The following is a 23,034-nucleotide window of genomic DNA, read 5'->3' as shown; positions in this document are numbered from 1 at the left end:
GCTTTTATCTTAAGGAGAAAGCTACCCAGGATGCACTTTATACCTGTATGAAACTGACAAACAACAAATTCAGTAAGTGTTAAAAAGAAAGAAAGGGCCAGGCCGCGGTGGCACATACCTTTAATTCTGGAGGCAGGGCCAGGCAGATCTCTGTGAGTTGGAGGCCAGGTTGGTCTACAGAGCAAGATCCAGGACAGGCACTAAAACAACACAGAGAAACCCTGTCTCGGGGGAAAGAAAAGAAAAGAGAAGAAAAAAGGAAAGGAGGGATATATGTCAGTGGTGGAACGCGTGCCAGGCTCTGGGTATCCTGCTCCTGACACACAGGCACTCACAAACACACCACTGGACAGTCTAAAGCAGGGAAAGACGTGATAGACTGACTTTCTAACAATCACAGACTGTGTGGAGAATGTCTCTAAGGCTGCCATTGTCACCAGGCTAGAACTGATGGTTATTCAAAGGAGGATGGGGGATAGCAGAGATGGAAAAAGAGGTGGGGATGTGAGCCATTCTAAGCCTGGTGATTAACTGCACATGTGTGTAGGGTCTATAGGGTGGGATAGCTAGAGGAGGCCTGTGCTCTAGCTATCTATGTAATCTATGTAAATTATTACATAATGAGCTTAAGGTAGTTGCTATGCACAGCCTGGAAGATTCTGGAAAGGGTGCAGGCTTGGGTGGAAAGGTACTGAGTGAAGTTCTGACGTCCCCTTAGATGTCAGGATGCAACAAGCCTACCCTCCATAGGTAGTCCGCTCCTACCCAGGCTACTGGTCCTTTGGATCACCTGTCTATGTCCATCATTCTCGTTCTATCCTCTGAATGACTCCCACTTACCCAGTTTAACAAAATGCTGGCTGCGGGCTCCTGAGGCCAGGGCTCTGGCTCCTTTACTCGTTATTATACCTTGCCCTGTTTGCTTGGGACCTACTGGGGCCTTTATAAATACTTGTTAAAAAGGGGAACACTCGGAATGACAAAGTAAGACGACGATGCTTCCTTAGATCACAGTACCGGTAGCTGTGCTTGACAGTCTGTAAATATTTTAAAAACCAATTCAAAGTGGATCAAAGACCTTAATTTGAAACCCGAAACACTGAAACTTCTAGAAGAAAACATAAGGGATACCCTTCAAGATATTGGTGTATGCAAGAACTTTTTGAATAAAACATCAACAGCGCCGGGCAGTGGTGGCGCACGCCTTTAATCCCAGCACTCGGGAGGCAGAGGCAGGCGGATCTCTGTGAGTTCGAGGCCAGCCTGGTCTACAAAGTGAGTTCCAGGAAAGGCGCAAAACTACAGAGAAACCCTGCCTCGAAAAACCAAAAAAAAAAAGAAAAAAAAACAAAACAAAAAAAAAAAAACATCAACAGCACAGAAACTAACCATCCTCAACAGACATGACTACGTGAAAATAAAAGGTCGCTGCACAGCAAAGGAAACAATCATCATTTTTCCCCATTCTCTGTGTATGCCTGGCTGTCCTGGAACTCACTCTGTATCCCAGGCTGGCCTAGAACTCACATAGATCTGTCTGCCTCTGCCTCCTGAGTCCTGGGATTAAATGTGCACACCACTACCACCTGGCATGATTTTTTTTTTTTTTTTTTTGGTTTTTCGAGACAGGGTTTCTCTGTGTAGCTTTGCGCCTTTCCTGGAACTCACTTGGTAGCCCAAGCTGGCCTCGAACTCACAGAGATCCGCCTGGCTCTGCCTCCCGAGTGCTGGGATTAAAGGCGTGCCCCACCACCGCCCGGCTTTTTTTAAATTTTTCTTTTTTTTTTTTTTTTCTTTTTTTTTTTTATTTCTTTTTTTTTTTTTTAAAGATTTATTTACTTATTATGTATACAGAAGAGGGCTCCAGATCTCATTACAGATGGTTGTGAGCCACCATGTGGGTGCTGGGGATCGAACTCAGGACCTCTGGAAGAGCAGTCAGTGCTCTTAACCTCTGAGCCATCTCTCCAGCCCCTTTTTAAATTTTTCGAGACATGATTTTTCTGTGTAGTTTTGGTGCCTGCTGTCTGGGATCTTGCTCTGTAGACTAGGCTGGCCTCAAACTCACAGAAATCCGCCTGGCTCTGCTGGGATTCAAGGCATGCACCACCACTGCCCGGCCCTGGCATGAATTTTTCAGATTCATTATACAGTAAAGAAATACTACTGCAGCTGCCTTAAGCAGCACAAATTTCTCTCTCCCAACTCCCTAGGGTCCCAGGCATCACTTGGATTACTGTGGGGGAGGGGCACCTTTGGATTGGGCAAAGATTTAGATTTAGGAGGAAGGAAGGGCAGGAGGTTGGGGCAGAGTATACTCAGACAAGCAGCTAAAGGGAACAGGTGAGTCTGTGGCACTCCAGCTCCAAGGGCTTATCTGGCCTCCTCTTGCACTGCCTGAACTTGGGATCTGTATGTCTCTCAGCCACCAGGACTGGCACCATCGGCTGGGGAAGGTCAAGGAGATGAAGTAATTCTCTCAAGGGCATGAGCAGGTGGGGCTGAGTGAGAGGGCAAAGATTAATTGAGAAATCTGAGGCTGGAGACATGGCTCAACAGATAAGAGCACTACTGCTCTTGTAGACGAACTGAGTTTCATCGCCAGCCCCCTTTACTGACTGATTACAGTCGTTCATGACTTCATTTTCAGGGGATGCAACCAACCCCCTCGTCTGGCCTCTGTGGGCACCAGGCATGCACTTGAAGCACACACATGTAAGCAGGCTAATATTCATACACATAAAATAAAACTAAATAAACCACGAGCCAAGTGTGGTGGTACATGCCTCTAATCCTAGCTCTTGAGAAGCAGAGGCAAACGGATCTGTGAGATTTGAAGCCATCCGGGTCTACAGTGTGCATTCCAGGACAGCCAGGGCTACATCCTTCATATATACACTTATTCCCTGGAATATGTCAGATGTTATCCCAAGGTTTGTGTTTTCGGTGGTGGTAGGCAGGGAGCCCTTTCCAGGGACCCTCATGTTATCCTCTAAACACACAGGGCTTGTACTCTTATCTCTGTAGAAAGAAAGACTCCCTGAGACTGAGAGTCACGTCTGTGTCCGGATCCTGCAGAAGGTGTGTGGTGATCTACCAGATCCGAGGCAGGTACTGCTCAACAATGCCAACATCAGTGGCCGTCATGTCTGCAGAGGAAAGCTGGGCAAAGACTGCAGTCTTGAAAAGTGCAGGAATCGATAGTTGCTGACTGGTCTGGCTGACTTTCAAACGGAAACATCCTGACGTGGAGATGCCATTTCGGAGGTAATTATCTGAACGGATTGACCTTCGTCTCTCCCACTCTTCCACTCTGGAGCTCCTTCACTCTCAACTCTACTCCTCCCCACTTACGTAAATCTGAGGGGTTTTCCAATGAATTTCATTTTTTCCAGAGTCTTTGCTGACCATTCTCCCCCTACCCCCCCTTTCTCTCTCTCTCCCTCTCTCCCCCCAATCTCTTCTCTGTTTTTCTGTAGCCCAAGCTGGTCTTGAACGTATCACATACCTGAGTCTAGCCTTGAACTCCTCATCCTTCGATCTCAGCTTCCTAAGGGCTGGGATTACAAGTGTGTCCTCAGGCCTAGTTAGATTTGCTCTTTTAAAAATAATTTTTAATATTAAAAATGTCCTTACATTTCTTGGTGTATTTCTTTATTATTTTTTGGTGGTGTGTATGCGTAGGTACACATGTGTGTGACGTGCCTGTGGAGGTCGAAGGATAACCCAAGGGAGGTGGTTCTCACTCTTCACCAGGTGGTCAGTTTTGGTAGAAAGCACCTTGATTCTGGGCCACCATCACAGGACCTGGGTTTGCTGTTTTTTTAATTCTTACATTTGTACTTTTTTGTTTTGTTTTTGTTTTCCCCTTTGGGGAAGGAGGACTCACGCCACAGTGCACATGAGGAAGTCTGAGGAGAGCTTGTGAGAGTCTATTCTATCCTTCCATCATGTGGGCCCTGAGGATCAAACTCAGGTTATTAGGCCAAGTGTGGTGGTGCACGCCTTTAATCATAGCATTTGGGAGGCAGAGGCAGGTGGATCTATGGAGTTCCAGGCCAGCCAGAGCTAAAACAAACAAACAAACAAAAAAAACAAAAAACCAAAAACCAAAAACAAACAAACAAAAAAACCCACAGTAACAAAAAAACCTCAGGTTATCAGTCCTGATAGCAAGCATCTTTATCTACTGAGACATCTCCTTGGTTCCTACGTTTGTTTTCTGGGCACAGAGGATCTACTAACACTTCAGTTATTTGTAGGTCACAAAGAGAATGTGCTAGCCTGGCCTGGTATGTAGTACACTTCCATACTCACAGGTCTAGGTCCTAAGCCATAGAGGCAGGAAGATCAGGAAAAATTCAATGCCAGCCTCCACTACATCCAATCCAACTTCTCTCTCTCTCTCTCTCTCTCTCTCTCTCTCTCTCTCTCTCTCTCTCTCTCCCTCTCTCTCAAACACACACACACACAAAACAACAACAATAACAACAAAACCCACAAAACAAACAGAAAGAGAGATATAGAGAAAGAGAGAGAGAGAGAAAAAGAGGGGGGAGGGAGGGGGAGAGGCGGAGGGGAAGGAGAGGCAGAGAAATCAGTAACAGGAAGCCCTCCCAAGTCCAAGCCTCCACAACCCACACCATATTGCAAACCAGGATGCCACGGGAGCCAAGAGAAATGGCTCAAAGCAATCACACTCACAATAGACTAATGAAATCATTTGCATAGCCATTTATTCCTGTATAATAAGGATAGTGTTCTGAGACCTAAAATCTCAATGTTCTCTCCCCAGTGAAGCTCCTCTCCTCTGCTGGAAGGCAGAGTCTATCAGCAAATGACTGACAGTCTCGAGGATTACTTCACCTGGCCTTGGTATTACCCCAGTGACCAGACCCACATCAAACAAAGCACCTGCCAAAACCCACATTTAAAAAAAAGGAAAATTCTTTGTGCTGGGCATTGAACACAGGACCTCAAGAATGCTCCGTCATGCTACAGCTGCCATGTCCAATGTTTTCTGCTTTGGTTTGTTTGTAGAGACGGGATTTCATGTAGCCCAGGCTGGACCCCTGATCCTCCTGCTTGTCATTCCCAAGGGCTAGCATTACCAGCATATGCCAGCCACCTTGCCAGGCTGCAGTCTTTGCTCGGTATTTTCTCTGCTTTGCTCCTGTTTTTCTGACTGCAATGGAGATCTCATGCGATGTTCTCTCTTTGCTTCTCATTCTCTTTCCCCCTCCCTCCCCATCCCTTCGTTCCTCCTTTTCCTCGCTCCTTCTGGATGTTGCTTTACATGCTGTCCCCGCCCCCGTGAGTCTCCTCTGCCCTGCCTGTCCTTCTGTTTCACTGCACCTCTGAAGACTCGACCCTCTCCCCCCCAATCTCTGCCTCCCTGTTGCTGTCAGCCTGTCTGCCTCTCACTGCAGCTGCCCATCTCCAGGTCAACACACTTCCTGCTTCTATACAGCAAACCCTCTCTCCCGCCTCCGCCCCTGCTTCTCGGTCCCCTCTCTTATTCCCCCTCTTCTCCGTCTCCACCTCTCTCTCACTCTGTTAATTTCTCCATTGGCCACTACCACCTCTGTCTCTCCTGAGTCTACTTTCAATGTTTTGATGTCTAGACTAGCTGGGCCTTCCTCTCTTGGGGTCCCTTTCTGTCCCGTTTTATTCCCTGTTTTTCCTGCTTTCTTGGTGATCATTCCATCAACACTATGATCTGGCTCCTCTCAGCTTCGGTAACAAGCTTTGTCAATATGTCTGCTGAAGCTTTGCTCTCCTTGCGCTCAAGCTCTCACTTCCTGGCTTCTCTGTGGGGTTTAATCTTTCTCTCTTCTACCCAGACCGCTATCTGTGCACATCTGTCTCCCTCATCCTCTTTGTCTCTCTCTCCCTCTCTCCCTCCACTTCTTAGCATCGTCTTTTTTTTTTTTTTTTTTTTTTTTTTATGGTTTTGGTTTTTTTCGTTTTTCAAAACGGAGTTTCTCTGCGTAGCCCTGGCTGTCCTGGAGCTCACTCTGTGGACCAGACTGGCCTCAAACTCACAGAGCTCTGCCTGCCTCTGCCTCCCGCGTGTTAGGATTAAAGGTGTGCGCCACCAACGCCTGGCCTTAGCAGCGCTTTTTAAAAGCCCCTCCCTCCTGCCTCCTGTATCCTTTCTGAGGGTGACTAGGGGTTATCACTTTTTTTTTTCCCCCTTTGGTTTTTCGAGACAGGGTTTCTCTGTGTAGCTTTGTGCCTTTCCTGGAACTCACTCTGTAGTCCAGGCTGGCCTCGAACTCATAGAGAGATCTGCCTGCCTCTGCCTCCCAAGTGCTGGGATTAAAGGCGTGCGCTACCACCGCCCAGCCAAGGGGTTATCACTTTACTGTTCAATACAACAGTAACCCTAATCTGCTCCACAGTTCCTGTAACCTGGACGTTCAGACTAGAAAGGGAGGAGACTGCATGCAATAGGAGACTAGCTGTGGAGCCAGGAGGAGAGAGCCTTCAAAAGACTCCAGAAGAGGGTCAGTCAGCTATCCTGTCCCTCTGGCTCTTCTCCCCTGCTGGGCCTCTGCCTCAGTGCTCAACACAACCCAGAGCCTTAAAAGGCTTTGCATTGGGTGATCACACTGGGTATTCAGTCCAGATGGTTCAGTCTCTTCTGTGGCTCCTGGCTCTGTGCCGCCTTAGGAGAGACACCATGTTCATCTAAGAATTTACATTTCTTTAAAAAGGTCAGAAGATACATAAGTATTAGAAAGGCTGTGTGGGGGGCTGGAGAGATGGCTCAGAGGTTAAGAGCACTGGCTGCTCTTCCAGAGGTCCTGAGTTCAATTCCCAGCAACCACATGGTGGCTCACAACCATCCATAATGAGATCTGGGGCCCTCTTCTGGCCTGTAGGTGTATATGCAGACAGAACACTGTATACACAATAAATAAATCTTTAAAAAAAAAAAAAAGAAAAAAGAAAGAAAGGCTGTGTGCAGCAGAGTAGGGTTGAGTACAATCCTAGTACTTGCAGTCTCACCCAGAGGATGGGAGGTATCAGCAACGATTGTACTGGCCTGGCTTCTGTCTGTCCCTGGCAACTGCCATGCTCATCCCTCCTGGCAACAGATAATGTTTCTTGTGCTCTCATCTCACTGCCAGAATTTGATCATAAATGAGATCTCTCTGATTCTAGAAGAACCTCCTGTCCCACTGTCTGTCCTAACGCTGGAGCAAAGGAATTCACTGAGCGGTAATCGAGGTTCCCATGAAGCCACTAACATTCACATTTCTTCTTGGGTCTTGGGAAGGGGAGAGAAGTGAGTTAGCTGGAAAAGGTCCTGAGATGCTGATAATACAGTCTAGCCCTTGCTACACAGTAGACTGTGCAGGGAAGGCTACCATCTCCTCTTCCCGGCCCCAGGCCCCCAGGGCTGACAGAAGAGGAAGTCTCCACTTCTCTAGTCTTTCAGATTGAGAGTGGAATTGTTCCTGGTGACAGGCTCACCATCATGCGTCTTGATGTGACGAATCTCCTTGTGCACAGTGATAAATGAGTTGGGCCGAGACTGCAAGACATCCCTGATCAGAATTCGGATACCCAATGAGATGCTCATGGTACCCACAGTGACCAGCCCAGTTATACCAAGGATGACCAAAGCAGGAGGCACCTGGTAGTACTGCCGAAACAACCACAGCGTCATCCATCCTAGAGGTAGAAGGCGGAAGAGGGCCAGAGTGGCCAGGGTGGCCCAGCTGGTTACTCTGAAGGCCCAGGACGAGGCCTTATGGGAAAGCAGCAGCAGCCTCCGCAGATGCAAACAGACGGAGTTCAGCTCCAGAAGCAGAGATACCACAGCGAAGCCCACGTAGTGGCCCGACAGAACCGCGATGCTCAGGCAGCTCACTACCTGGGGGTGAGGTTCAAAGTCAGACCTTTGCGCACCTGTGCCCGTCAAGTCCCGCCAGCCTAATCTCTATAGAGGGGATGCACAAGCATTTTGTAGGACTCCCCCCAGACCTGACCTTTCTGCTGACCCTTATCTAGGACGCATGAGCAGCCTTCACCCAGAGCCTGTGTCACCCTGGAGCTACACTATTTGCATAACACACTCCAGGTTCCATTCCTGGCTTTTTCTGCCTCATTCCCACATCCTATACCATGACTCCTCCTTCTCAGCAAAACTCTGTATCCGTGTTTTCATGACCAGATGGACGTTTGTGGGGGATCCAAACTCGTTGGGTAATGCCCAGACTCCAAACTGTGGCTAGCAGTCAAAACCTCCCTCCAGTTCAGTCCAAGACGGGGAAGATAGGTTTTCAGGGGACTCTGTGGGAAAGTCAGAGGACAGAAGACTGAAGAGCGGTTGGGAGTGCTTCCTTTCTGTCTGGCGTCTCCCTTTCAGTCTTACCACCACATGGTGACCGAGAAGGTCCCAGGCCTGCGCCAAAGTCTGATTCCACAGCATGTCAACTCCATCCGCCAGGAAATAACCTGTGGGCATGGGGGAGGATTATCAGGCTCCTCGATGGTGCACAGCCTAGAGAGGTGTCTCAAGTCCCACTTTTCCCAGGTCCTTAATCCCTCACAGCAAACCTCCAGCAACACCTGCTCCATTCCAAAGCGGGGGCGGGACCTAGAATTCCCGTTTCAACACTGCCTTCCGTGGCCCAGCCTTTTCTAGACACTCACCCACTGACACCGCTACCAGGGCCACTGCCCACGATGGGTGGCCATGAATCGGGTCGGTAATCATCTGAGGATAAAGCCACAGCCTGGGGAAGATGGGGGGCTAAGGTCAATTTCTCCAAGACCTAGATCCAGCCTTCCCCTGGGTACTCCCACCCGCCTGCAACTCAACCCAGCTCCAGACTTTGAAGACCTCGAATCTATCTATTCTAAAAGGTACCCACCCAGTGTTCCGATCAGTCTTCCATGCCCTCGTCTCCACCCCCACCCCTCAGTGCTTCGTCAATCTCTAAGTTCCGCACCCGACCAGCGCCCCTGATCCAGAAAGTAGGCTATGGATCAGCGAAACGAAAATGTTCCGCCACATCCAGCTGTCCTGAGTAGATTCCGGGGTGGGCAGCAGCTGCAGTCCCCAGTGCAGCCCCCGAAACGACGCGAAGGAGGCACCAGCCACAAAGAGTCCCCAGGATGCCATGGTCTGGCAGGTCAGCTAGGCTTCAGTTTGTGTCTTCGATCCCCGTGCCTGGTGGACGGGACCTCAAAGTGCCCCGGCGGAGTCGGGATCTGGCTTTTCCACGGAGCTGTGCCTGGGGCTTCCTCGCCTGCCTTGCCTTTCCAACATGTTGTAACTTTCCCCTGCTTGTCCACGCCCCTATCCCTCGCAGGGCAGTGATTGGTTCAGCTGTGGGGCCACCACCAGTGGAGCCATAGAAATAATGGCCGTCCCGACCCTGCCTGGGGTTAGCGGGTTGGGGGCTCCCGGGCATCAAGTCCGGCAACGGAGCTCAGACCCCTTCCTGCACAACACTAGAAGTCTTTTCCAACGCCACGAGTCTCCAAAACCCCTCAGAGTTCCAGAAAGCGATCTAGTCAGCCTTACCTGACTGGTCTGGGGCTCCGCCCACTAACTTTCACATTCTGCTCTGATTTCCTCATCTCTCACCTACTGGTCATCTTTACCCACAGCCCCAAAGGTAGAAGGCTAGAGCAGCCAACCCCTGAAGGCCCACACCTTGCACCACCTCACCTTTACCTGAGAGCATTGCTAGTTAGGCAGAGGTGCCCTCGGCCCACCTGTCATTCTCTTACATAGCACTTCCCAAACCGAAGAGCGATCCATCCCCGCCCCCTCTTTGGGGATCCCTTCCCAAGTCCCGTCCCGTCCCCCCCCCCCCCCCCCCCCGCTACTGGGGATCTTTATTAGGCAGAGAAGGCAAATGGAAATCACTACTACCACATACCTGAAATGCATCCTCCTTCCCTCCCCAGGCCTCAAGAAAAAGGCCCGTTCAAGAGATAAACACCCACAGTGACAACACTATAAGCCTGTTCAGATTCTAGACCTGTTTGGCTTTAAGAAACATCCTCTCCAACCCCAAATTCCCTGGAGTGACTGGTTTTGAGCATTTTCCTTCTTTCTTACTCTGAGCCACACCTCCTTAGCTGGCTGACAGCCAGAAGTCTGAGGCATGCTTCCTGTATGCAGAGCAAGTGCGTGGATTCAGCCAACTAAAAGAACGAAGTTCACAGGGCAGACTTCAACGTGGTGAGCACCTGCTTAGCTCGTACAAGGCCCTGGGTGTGATTCCCAGCAACACACACACACACACACACACACACACACACACACATTCAAGAAGCAATAGGTGCCCCAAACAAACATTTTCACCAAGGCACTAGGTACAGCCCATCCTCCTACATCCAGTTCTCTGAAGTTTAAAAAAATTACCGCCGGGCAGTGGTGGCGCGCGCCTTTAATCCCAGCACTCGGGAGGCAGAGCCAGGAGGATCTCTGTGAGTTCGAGGCCAGCCTGGGCTACCAAGTGAGTTCCAGGAAAGGCGCAAAGCTACACAGAGAAACCCTGTCTCGAAAAACCAAAAAAAAAAAAAAAAAAAAAAAAAAAAAATTACCTCAAGGACTGAAGAGATGATGGCTTTAGTGGCTAGGAGCGTTTGCAGCTCTTCTAGAGGACCTGAGTTCAATTCCCCACATCCTTATCAGACAGCTCAGAACAGCATATAACTCTAGCTCCAGAGAACGTGATGTTCTCTTCTGGCTCTGCAGGCAGCCACATCAGGTGCACATACCCCCACACAGACACACAATATAAATCTTTTCAAAATTACATAGAGGGGGTGAAGGGATGGCCCAGAAGTTAGCACTGGCTACTCTTGCAGAGGACCTATGTTCGATTCCCACCACCCATGTGGTGGCTCAAAATAGTCCAACTCCAGTTCCAAGAGGTTCTAAGCCCTCTTCTGGCCTCTGGAGGCACCAAGCACAAGAATGGAGCATATACATGCATTCAGGCAAAACACTCATACACATAAAAAAGTAGAAATTTTAAAAATCACATTTACCTTTCGTTATCATTTATTTAACATGCAAAAGCAATATACAATTAGTATAGAAAACTTAGAATGACTGGAAAACAAGGGGGAAACTCACAATTGCTCTATCCCACCATTCAAAAATAACCACTCCTAACATTTTGAGTCTACTTTGAGTCTTTTTTTTTAGTCTATGTATTACAAGTATGCACTCATATTTTAAAACAAATTGTTTAAAGACAAAATTAAGGTCACAAAACTCACACTTTTTATAATCTTTTTAATATTCAAAGAGCATTTTTCTTTCCAGTCAATTTTTCTTCTGCAGGACTCTGGATGGCTGTGCAGTACTCCACCACTGGGATGAATATAATTCACTCAAGCAACCCCCCACTGCGAATTTTCATGACAGCAGAAAAGGAATAGATTTCCAAACAGCAGAAAAAGAATGGATTTCCAAACATCATCCCTGAGATGAGCATTTTATAACCAAACTCTGATTTTAAGATACATTTCTAGAACCACAAAATTACAAGGCCAAAAGACATCTCTTACAATGTTTGACGCCACTACCCACAACGTATGGGAGTGTTCCTTCGGCCTCCACTGACTTGTACCATGATGAGGGGAAATGCTTCCAGCAATGTCAGCCTTCTTTTAATTGCTTTTTTTTTTTTTTTTGAGACAAGTGTCTTATGTAGTCCAGGCTGGCTCAGAACTCACTGTGTAGCAGAGGATGACCTTGGATGTAGGATCCTCTTACCACCACCTCCAGGGTGCTGGGATTATAGGCCTGTGCCACCACACCCAGGTCTAGGCAATGCAAATAGAACCAGGACTCTGTGCATGCTGAACAAGCATTCTCCCAACTCCGCTACAGCCCCAGCCAAAACTATGTTTTTCCATAGTGTTACACATTTGAGTCTCTCTTTGAATTTGCTCTGTATTTCCTTTCAGAGGTGGCTCATGCTCCTCCAGGGTCATTATATAGAAACTGCGGGGTAGAGAAGAGACAGGACCATACTTCATTATGGGTCTTCATCTCCAAGGGAAGTAGGTCTGGAGAGGAGATGGCTGGAAGCTTGTCTTTCACGGAGGCTGGCTGTTCTGTTTCCTGGTGTTCTCCAGGCTTCTGTGTGCCCCTCTGACCAATGTCTGGGACAGGCCCTTGTGGCTCCAGGCCAGGTCCTTCACTGGTCTTCTTCCTGCCTCTGTGTTTCCAGGCTGCCCTTCCTCACCTCTGAGGCTCCATTTTGGGTGAAGATAGCAGAGCCATGAGCCCAGTGCTGGAGGGACACACTGTGGCCAGTGGTGTGAGGAGGGGAGAAGGCAGGGCCGAGGGACAGGGCAATCTTTGTTGCAGGGTCCGAGTAGACTCGGCCTCCCCACCCGCCTCGGCTGCAGTCCCTTACACATCCTACCCTCATCTCAGGCTGCAGTGGGGCTGGCTTCTGTGGTCTATTCTCCCCTATGACTCAGTTTCTCATAAATGAGAATAGGCTAGGACGACTCCTCCTTCTCCTGCCCAGCAGAACAAACAGCTTCCTGTAGCCCCTGAACCCCATCTTCTGGTAGGGAGACTGGGCCAAAGGTGAACCACAGTCAGAGCCCAAGCCCAAGAATGTCTCAGGAGCTAGAGGCAGCAGAAGGGGGGCTCCTATCATTACAACCCGTCTCCCCGATGGCTGGAGGAGACAATTTCTTGCCTGCCCAGCACTGAGCTGAGTCTCACTATCCTGGAAAGCAAAGGCAGAAAATAAATGGCAGTGGCTGTTGGGGCCCAACCAGAAGCTGCAGTCTTACTTGGGGTGGAGGGGAGACCTTGGGTCACCCCTGTATGATGAGAAGTCAGCATAGGACCAGCCTCCCACTAGCATTGGTCTTAACCCTAACCTTTCTCTCCACCCCAATCCCCCAGAGCTGGGTGTGTAGTCAGGGGGTGGGGGAGGGACAGCAGTTTATAGGAAGAGCCGGAGCCGTTTGGTTTCCACCCACGGAAAGAGAAGAGCCCAGGCTGAGTCAGCACAGGTGGACTTCTGATGCCCTCCTGCCTACTCATCTATGGGACTCCCCATTTCACAGATGGAGAAGTAGACATGTGTAAGGGTCCCCACAGAGGTAAGTACCCCTCAACCCAAAATCTGGACCAATCTAAAAGATACAGAGAAAGGTAAATGCACGGGTGACCACTTAGATCAGAATTTCGGTGTCACCTCCCCGGGAGTACATTTACTTTGGGACCTCATGTGAAAGGAAAGTTGGGGCAGGGGTGAAAGATAAGGCAGGCCTACAAGGAAGTCTTGGTGAACAGGTAGGCAGTCTTTCCTTCCGTTCCTTCCCATTGCCACACAGAGATCAGCTAACCTTGGGGAGGTGGGGCCACCTATTCCCCAATTCAGTCAGGGCCTTTAACCTGAATCTCTGGCTGGGCCAGTGCGGGTAAGGGCTCCCCGGGGCACCTTCCCTTAAAGCCATCACCCCAGCTGTCCAGCCCTTCCCAACCCCAGTTCTGTCACCTTCCAGATGGTAGGCAAAGAAGCTGCTCTTCCTCTTCCTCCTCGAAGCCAGGGGCAGAGGGCAACAGTTCTTCAACTGGCAGCTTTAGCTGGGTCAGGACATAAAGCTTGCCACTGAAGAACTACTGCGGCTCAGCCAGGTGAGAGTGTGGGAGGCCCAGGTTCCTAAACGGGAGGGAAGAAAAACAGGAACGCTCAGAACAGGGCTGGGGGACAGCGACAGGGACTCACTAGCTCTAGATGACTTTCAATACCTTCTAATGAGGGGTTCTTGAGTGAGAGGCAAGAGGCTCCTAAATGCACGTCTCTTGCCCCGCTTTACAGACCAGGAGGCACTAGCAACCCTTGGCAACCGGCTGAGGACTCCAGCATCTTCAGCATTCAAAGGGCAGGGTCTAGAACCTAGGTCCCAAGTGAAAAAGCAGACTTCAGGTCCAGAGATGGGAGTTCTGAGATTGGCTCAACTGACTTGCTCTTAGTGAGTTCAGCAGGAAGGAGGGTTGGTGGAGGATTAGAATGGGGAGGAGGGCTAGAGTTTGGAAGGTCAGCAGGGGCTCTGAGGAGTATGAGGGAGAGGACAGCTGACCAAAGGCAGGAGGGGAGGGAGGTATGGGCAGGGTGGCTGGGCAGCTTCCTCAGGACTCTGAGATGCCAGGCATTCCGCTTGCACATTCCGGGTACATCTGGTATGAATTCCAGGCTGTCTGCCGGCCCCTCCACGTCTGAACTTTGTTCCAAGTTCCAAGCCCCGCCCCCACAGTTCCAACGCATGAATCAGCAGGAAAAGCCGGGGCCCTGCAGCATGGCCCAGGGAGGGGGCTGGGGGCGTGGCAGGCTAGAGGGCTGTGAGCTGGAGAGGGTGGTTCTGCACAGTCAGTCCAAGGGCATGGCCACTGCCAGATCGAGGGGCCAAGGAGATTGTGCCTTGGGATTTCTATATTCAGGGAGTGGAAAGATTACGGCGGGGTGGGAGATTTTCAAATTCCAAAAAAGCCTCTTGGGAAGCATAAACTTTGTGGTATCTTCCTTCTCCTAGGTGATCAGTTTCTGTCCACTCCTCTCTCTGCCGGAGATGGCTCTGTTCAGCTACAGGGTTCATTGGCTGCTGAGAGTTTGTGCCAAGCAGGTGCCCTTGGCTGCCGGGCGGACGGGGTGGGCCCAGGGCACTGACCCTCTGACCAGCTGCTCCATCAACCCTCTGGCACCTCGACAGCTTCTAGCCTACTCTGACAGCCAGGATGACAGGCCAAATGAGTTGGAGGCTGAAACTACGGCCAGAGGGAGGTGGGGACGTTAGCCTAGCCGGAGGCCGTGGGGAGGGGCCAAGAGTTGGCCAGGAGGTGGGGAGAGAGGGAGCCCAGCGATGACTAACCCAGGCGCCCCACCCAGCCAGCCGGCTTCCCAGGCGGTCATGGCCAAGCCGGGGCTAGGGGCCTCACCACCGGACATACTGGGGGGAGGTGCAAAGGTGACCTTCTCTCTGTCCAAGACGGCCAGTTAGGCTGGGGGGGGTGCGGGTAGAGTTTCCAGGCCCTCCTCCTGTCCGCCCCCCCAACCTCCGCCCAACCGCGGTGAAACCCTAACCTTTGGGTTGCATAAGGCCTCTGCACCGCCGCCCCCTACTCCTTTCCCCTCCCCCCTTACATAACATCCCGGGAGGGAACGAGAGGAGGGGCTGGCCCGCCCAGCGACCCCTTCCCTGCCAGGGACTTGAACTGGCCCTGACACAGTCAGCGCCGGTAGAAGCAGTGCACCTCCACACTACTCGCTCCCCCAGATTCTCCCCAGGCTAAATGGTCAGCTCCCGGATCCTCAAACCAGAGGGCGTCGGGGTTAGACGTCCCCAGCCCTCTGGTCTCTCATCTTTTCCCCCAATTACCTCTCCAGACCTTCTGCCACGATTCCAGTCCGAGACCCTCTCTTTAAACGTCCAGACACACTACTCTGGCCAGTCCAGGGCCCCTCTCCCGGGAGCGTCCCCGTCCCCGCCGCCCCCTCTCCCCTCCCCCAGAAGGGCAGGGTGTGGTCGCCAGGACCCTACTTTCCCCCATCACCCTGTTACCGTGATTTCCCCCGGAATGACTGGGTCCCCAGATCACACCCACCTGATGCTGGGTGTGGGGGTTGCTGAGGACAGGGGAGCAAAATCACTGCGTCCTCTCCGCACGGCCGACCGCTCTGTCTCTTCCCATCGCCCAGCACACACCGGCTCCAGTCTCCGATCAGCTGGCGGCGTCGTGACGCACGAGCTGCGAATGCACCGCCCAGGGCCAATCACCGCCCACTGCTGGGCAACGTGACCACACCCACTCGGGGGGGGCTCCAGCACCTCCGCTTACTCCCGCCCCACCCGACGTCTGGGCTCTGATTGGCAAGGAGGCCACCCCCTTGCCTGGAGGAACTTCTCTAAGCCACGCCCAACAACTCACCAGCTGGCCAATAGCTGAAAAGGTGTGGCTAGCCCTCGGCCTAGGCCACTTGCTTAGACCAGTTCTACGTCAAGCCATAGTTTAAAGAGCAGAAGGAAGTGAAGGCGTGTGTTTTTGCAGTGCATCTTGGTCAATGAAGTTCTTACGGTGACACCCGGCTTCCCAGAATGCAGCGCGCTCTGTGAGTTGGCATTTTTAAACTGATCTCTGAATCGGTCGCGGGGAAGTCCTTAAAGGGCTACAGCCCCTCCTTCTTGGAACTTCTTTTAGACAACCTCAGAACTGATTCACCAGCCTCCACAGAAGGCCTGAGTTAAGGAAGGTGGAGCTCGCAAAGCAACAGGATTGGGCAGAACTGAAGATGGAAGTCAGCCACCGATGCAGCAGAACTCCCGAGGGCTTCGGGGTATAGGGACGACTGTCACCCGCGCGGCCCCAGTCTTCACTGGAGATCTAGTCTACCCTTCGTGGGTCTAGTGAGAGGAGTCTTTTCTAGTAAAGGTCTGTCTCGTCCTGGTCGCCGAAGAGCCGCGGCTTCTCAAGGGGCAGCTTCCTAACAAAGGATTTATAGCACAGCTCTCACTTTAGAGAGAAGGCTTCTGTTTAGAAATTAGGGGACGATCTGTGGAAAAGTAATAGAGCCAGAAACCCCATTCTCTGACTTGCACCCATTCAGTCCCGGCCTCCAAAGCGCCTCACTGACTCAGGCCTACTTAGGGAAGTGATTTCAAAGGTGGAGACCAATGAAGAGGCTGCTCCTTCCCCAGGGGCCAATCAGAGTCTGAAGAACGGGGGATGGGCAAAAACTGAAATGAACCCAATGACTTGGCAAAAGCTGCTGAATTGCTTATTTAAAGGGACAAGCCTGGGACCACCTCATCACTCCCTCCTCACCCTCAAAGAGGAACTTGTGGCCCGGGGTTCATGACTTTTGCATCATATCCAGATTGAGGGTGCCGGCAAATGAGGCGGAGAAATGAGAGGGAAGTCTGAGGTAGTTCCTGGGTCAAGTATGTGCTAGGTGACTGCTAATGTTCCTTCAGACTCCTAAGTTCTGCGCTCAGGACATTGTGCCTTTAAGGAGACTTCCTGCCTTCCGCCCCAGTAACAGCTGATTGTTCGACCCCAGGGGACGAATCAGCCTTAACCACATCCTCCTCCTTTTAGCCTGTCCTCCATCTCCTCTGCTCAGATCCGCCCCCCCCCCCGTGCCCCCATTGGGTGGTAAGGGAAGGAAATGGAACCCCAAGCATGGAGGGTGGAGGGTTATGGTTTTGTTCTTTCAATGATCTTTTCTCCATCACTCCAGGATTGCCACCTCCCCAACATCTTCTTAGTTTTTTCAGAGTTCTGAGGAAATTGGAACCGGAGATATTTCTTGTCAGCACAGTCAGTTTGGTGGGGAGGCCTGTTATGGTGGCTAGCTGAGTGTGGGTGCTCCAATAGGCTCTCTGGATGGTACAGGGAAACCGAGCCCAGGTCCTAGGGAAAAGGAAAGGTTGTGTAAAGTAAGCCTGGTAGGTCAGAACCCTGTTTCCTGTGCCAGCTGCCCCTTTCTCACTGTTTCCTTTCCTAGGTCAGGTAGCTGGTGGAGTCCTCTGCCTTTGCCTGCTTCCTCCATGTCTAACTTCTTAGGTGCCACTAATCTTTTATTTTAACCCACCCCCTCCCACAGCTAATGTGCCAACATTTTGTTAGCTCAGGTACTGCAGGTGGAACACATGGGTCCTAGAAGCCAGGTCGTCTTCTGGGAACTCCTACGGGAAGACCCAGGTAAATATGTTACCCCAGCTCTGAGCTGGGAGTCAGGGTCACTCCAGGACAAACTTGGTGTGAAGTCCTGGGACTGACTTGGCAGCGTTGGGGGAAATTGAGTAGGGCTCTGGCCAAGCTTAGAAGAAAGAGGAGTTTCAACAAGCTGCCCATTCTCCATTCTCCCTAGCATAGGAGCCCCATTCCCTCCTCACTCAAGACCCCTGTGGTGGCCCTTCTGCTGTTATTCCTCTCTAACCTCCTCCCACCACCTCAAGGCCAAGAGCATGGGCTTCAGGCTGAGATTTCTCAACCTTAGCACTATTGATAAGTTGAGCCAGATAATTTCTTATGTACATGGCTGCCCTGTGCACAGTAGGACGGTCAGCACTACCCTGGCCTCTATCTTAGATCCCAGCAGCACAGGATCCCAATTATAACTAACAGAAGTGTCCCCAGTTTTCCTCTGGGGAGTCCAAATCGACCCTAGTCGAGAAGCACTGAATTAGGCAAACTTTCCATTCCAGTGCTGACTGGCAAGTGAGCTTAGGGATGATATTTTCCTCATCTCCAAAACAGTACAAATCCCAAAGTATGGTTTCTCGTAGGGTTTTAAGAAGAAATTGTTTGAAACCACTTAGCACAGTGCAAATTCAGTGGACCCACGGTTGGCACACTCTTTGCCAGCTTCTTTCTTGCTGACCTCACTTGGCGCGGGCTGGTGGCCCACAGGCAGCTGCGGTTTCCTCAGTGCCGAGCCAAAAGTGTTCTTCTGGAAACACGGTATGAAAGTAGGCAAAGTGGAGTGACTTAGTCCTGGGCCCCAGATTCCCCAAAGCCCAAGGGAGCCTGAGCGGGAATTCAGGAGATAACAGGTGACGGAGAGGGGAATTGGGAGACAGTTACAGAGTATTATTTCAATTATTATCAGTAATGGTAGTAGTAGTAGTGGGGCTTTATTCATGTAAAGCACACCGCGTGACCCTGAGTCATACCCCCTGTTCTCCAAAGCCTCACTTTTCAAGCTGTGCCTTGAATGTCTGTGCATCAGAGCTACCCAGGGTGCTTAAAAGTTCAGGCTCCAGGGTCTCACTCCACACTAAGTCAGACGTGCGTGCACCTTAAAGTTAGTTCAGTGGCAGAGCACTTGCTCAGCTAGCATGCAGGAAGCCTTGGGTTCAGTCCCCAAGATAACAAAGCCAAGACGTTTTCTAAAGTTCAGATAAAGGAAGGTGCAGTGCCCTAGAAGCCTCGGTGGGACAGGTCCCACCCAGCCTTGAGAGGACACAAGAGGTAAATTTAAATACATTCAAGATCATTATTGTAGTATACAGCCAACACCACTAGAGGGCAGGCACACAGACTTAGAGAAAAGTAGTTTTTATTCAGTTTAGATAAGCTGAAACCAGAGCAAAGACCTTTCGGGTCCAGTTTTGTTGGTACCAAGGCACAACCTTTGGATCATCAAAATGGTCCCTCACAGACGGTAGTAAGAAGGCACAATTGTTACCTTAGCATTTCAGAGGTGGTGGCCTGTCACATGCCTTTAGTCCTAGCACTAGGGTAGATCGCTGTGTTTGAGGCCAGCCTGGTCTACAGCATGAGTTCTGGGTCAGCCAGGGCTACACAGAGAAACCTTGTCTCAAACCCTGCCCCCCCACACCTGGAAAAAAAGATTAGGGTCTGGAGAGATGGTTTAGTAGTTAAGAGCACTGGCTGTTCTTCCAGAGGACCTGGGTTCAATTCCCAGCATCCACATGGCAGCTCATTGTCTGTAATTTTAGCTGCAGGAGATCCAACACCCTCACATAGACACATACATGAAAACACCAACTCACATAAAATAAAAATAAACAAATCACGAGAGACAGAGGGGGGGAAGGGAGGGAGAGAGAACAAGGGAGGAGGCTGGAGGATCTTGAATTCAAGACTCACCTTGGGTACATATTAAGATTCTGATTTAAGAAAAAGGTTCTTTCCTGGGTTCCACACATACTTCCAAGGTGTGTATGGGGGGGGGGGTTGATAAGCAAAAAGCAAATGGACAAACAAAAATCTCTCTGTCCTTTGGTTTCAGGTTCTCATATCTAACCTGAAAATAGAGAACTTTCATGGGCCATCTTGTTTCTCAGCTGAAAAACAATAATGTCCAAGTACAGGAATACTAGTTTAATTAATTAAAAGAGAATATAAGCTCGCTTGCCTGCATATTCTCTCTCCCTTTCTCTCTCTCTCTCTCTCTCTCTCTCTCTCTCTCTCTCTCTCTCTCTCTCTCTCTCTCTCTCTCTCTCTCTCTGAGACAATGTCTCATTATGTCACCCAGGCTAGCTTGGAACCTTCTACATAGACCAGGCTGGCATGGAACTCACAGAGATTCTCCTGCCTCTGCCTCTGTAGTGTTGGATTAAAGGCAAGCACCACTATGCCTGGCTCTTTCTTTTCTTTTCTTTTTTTTTAATGTTTGTGAATATTTTGATTGCATATGTGTACATGCACTATGTGAGTACCTGGGGCCCACAGAGGCCAGGAGGAGGTGCCAGACCCCCCGAAAGTAGAGTTACAGATGGCTGTGAGCCACCCAGTGTGGGTGCCAGGAACCAAACCCAGGTCCTCTGTAAGAATAACAAGCAACCAGTAAGCCATCTCTCTAGTCCCTAACATTGACTGAAGTGAAACAAAACACTGTTTGGAAGGAGTCTGGTGGAAGATCCACCTCAACTCCCCTCCCCATCTCTTTCCCTAAACCCGCCCCTTCAAAGCCTGCAAAATACAGCTCCTCCCCCAGAGAGGCTCAAGACCACTCCCACAGGGTATATAAGCAGCATCCCCGAAACACCCCCCCACCCTCCCCAACCCTGTCTCCTCTCTGCAGGGGTGAGGAATCACCCTGAATGCGTTGGTGGAGAGGCCTTCAGGAGGCCTAAAACTTATCACTTTTTCCCATTAACTTCATTTTATTTTATTTTTAGAATTTTTAAAAAAGACTTATTTTTATTTTATGTGAATGGGTGTTTTGCTTGCATGTTTCTATGCACCACATGTGTGCAGTGCCCATGGAGGCCAGAAGAGGGCATGATATCCCCTTGGAACTGGAGCTACAGACAGTTGTTAGTTATGTGGTGCTGGGAATTGAACCCTGGTCCTCTGAAGAGCCCTCAGTGTTCTTAACCACTGAGCCATCTGCCCAGCCCTTAACTTCACTTTACAGCTGCATAAAATGATGCATGGAAGTAACTTAAGCAGATCCAGTGAGAGTTCCAGGGCTTGTCCTGCTGCAATGATTTATGGGTTGTCCCATGTGTCTAGTGTGGCTCTCTCCCTGAATGCTTAAGGAGTTGCGTCAGAGCCCTCAAGAGGCAGGTAAGATACAGCCAGAGTGGCCCGCCTTATTCTGTATGATGTCTGAAAATCCACACACTAAGTCATACTAATCTTCTTCAGTCATTTGTAGAACAGATACCAACTAATCTCTTGACAGTTCACCTCAGGGCCCCTTTAGAATGAGAGTCATTATCATTTGTGCATAGTTTGAGATCCTCACAAGCCAATCAGGTCCTAGGGATGGTTGGCCCAGCAGGCTGACTAAACATCCCTTTTTCTGAGTCTCATCTCATCCTTGAGGACAGCTCATCTGCGTTATTTTCTTTTCTGTTGTTGCGATGGGGCACCAAGACCAAAGGTAGCTCCAGAAGGAGAGTTTAGCCAGGAATGATGGTACATACCTTTGACCCCAGCACTCAGGAAGCAGAGGCAGGAGGATTCCTGTAAGTTTGAGACCAGCCTGGTCTATATAGTGAGATCCAGGACAGCCAGGACTATGTAGAGAGACCTGTCTTAAAAAAAAAAAAGTGTTTATTTCTGGTTCCAGAGAGGTAAGAGTCCATCCTGCCAGGGAGGCAGAATCAGGAAGCAAAGTAGCACAAGCAGAGAGAACAAAGTGGTAGTGAGGCGAAGCTTTGAACCCTCAAGCCTGCCCACAGTGATGTATTTCCACCAGCAAGGCCACACCTCTCTCTCTCACCTCTTCAAACAATACCACCAACCGGGACCAAGAGTTCAAAGGCCTGCGCTTATGGGGAACACTTCTCACTCAGATAACCACTTCATCTCTGGATGTAGGACCACTCACAGGCCTTGTGGGCACAACTGTGTTTCATAGCTGGGTAACTGGAAAGGCGAGGAGACTTAGGAAAGACACCAGACAATGTCTGGAATTACTGCTGTGGTTCATTCACACTTTGGTTGAAGCATTGATAAAGTCATGATGCTCAACCTGTGAATAACTGTGATTCCAGCACTTGATGGGAGAAGGCTGGACAGTCTGAAGTCTGAGGTCATCTTCATCTACATAGCAGTTTAGAGATATGTGACACAGTTCAAGTCCCTCATGGTAGGGAAGTCCTGATAGCAGAAACTGGAAACAATCAGTCACATTGGATCTGTAGGCATGAAGCAAAAGACGATAAATTTGTTTCTTTTTTCAGATAGGGTAGCATGTAGCCCAGGTTGGTCCTCAAACTCCCTCCACAGTCGGGATGACTTTGAATTTCTGCTCTTCCCACCTCCACCTCCCAAGGGCTGGGATTACAGGTGTGCATCAGTATGCTGATGCGAAGCACTGGTTTTAAAATTAATTGGCCTGGATTTAAGTCCTGTCTCAAGTTTTTCTTATGTGATCTTTAACAAGTTTACCAAAGGTGGCTGGTTAGCTTCTTCATCCTAAACTAGGTATGAAAGTAGCTCTTGTTTTTTGTTTTTTGTTTTTGTTTGTTTTACAAAGTTTCTCTGTAGCTTTAGAGCCTGTCCTGGGACTCACTCTGTAGACCAGGCTGGCCTCAAACTCACAGAGATCCGCCTGCCTCTGTCTCCCAAGTGCTGGGATTAAAGGCGTGCGCCACCACCGCCCGGCATATGCTTACAATCTTAACCTCAAAAAGTTCCCCAAACTTGAGTTGGTGAAATGGTCCATCAGGCAAAAGAGTTTGCTGCATAAGCCTGATGACCTGAGTTTGATTTCCTGATCCCATGGTGTAAGGAAAGAACCAACTTTCTGAAGTTGTTCTCTGACCTCCACGTGTGTACTAAGGCACACGTGCAGCTGCTCGCTCACACACATGCACTCTCACACACAGTAAAAACAACAAACACACCAGAGAGAGAGAGAGAGAGAGAGAGAGAGAGAGAGAATGAAATGAGATATGTAAAGCTTTTGGCAGGTGGCTAACTCCTGGTAAGCACTCCACAAATGGGGAAGTTACTACATATAAGGTCATGTGATCAAGCACATCTGGGGCTCCAGCAGCCCCTGAAGAAGAAACAGATGGAATCTGTCATATCTAAAC

General features: G+C 50.0%; 1 protein-coding gene and 1 long non-coding RNA gene across 2 annotated transcripts; both read right to left on the bottom strand.

Annotated features, from left to right (window-relative positions):
* Positions 1-7,252: 7,252 nt before the first annotated feature.
* On the bottom strand, positions 7,253-9,270 carry Tlcd2 (TLC domain containing 2). The gene is made up of 4 exons (XM_059271205.1): positions 8,967-9,270; positions 8,668-8,750; positions 8,387-8,469; positions 7,253-7,885 (listed from the first exon to the last, which is right to left on the bottom strand). The coding sequence occupies exons 1-4, from the start codon at positions 9,137-9,139 to the stop codon at positions 7,436-7,438; spliced, it is 789 nt and encodes a 262-aa protein (XP_059127188.1). The 5' UTR covers positions 9,140-9,270; the 3' UTR covers positions 7,253-7,435.
* A 1,750-nt stretch (positions 9,271-11,020) lies between these two features.
* LOC131917404 (uncharacterized) lies at positions 11,021-15,763 on the bottom strand. Its single transcript, XR_009380667.1, has 3 exons — positions 15,617-15,763; positions 13,512-13,676; positions 11,021-12,294 (listed from the first exon to the last, which is right to left on the bottom strand). It is a non-coding gene; the product is annotated as an uncharacterized LOC131917404 (long non-coding RNA).
* Positions 15,764-23,034: the final 7,271 nt, after the last annotated feature.

The sequence above is a fragment of the Peromyscus eremicus genome, chromosome 8a, assembly GCF_949786415.1.
Source record: "Peromyscus eremicus chromosome 8a, PerEre_H2_v1, whole genome shotgun sequence".
NCBI classification, from domain to species: domain Eukaryota; kingdom Metazoa; phylum Chordata; class Mammalia; order Rodentia; family Cricetidae; genus Peromyscus; species Peromyscus eremicus.
The sequence above is the reverse complement of the archived record's forward strand: the minus strand, read 5'-3'. Positions and strand labels throughout refer to the sequence as shown.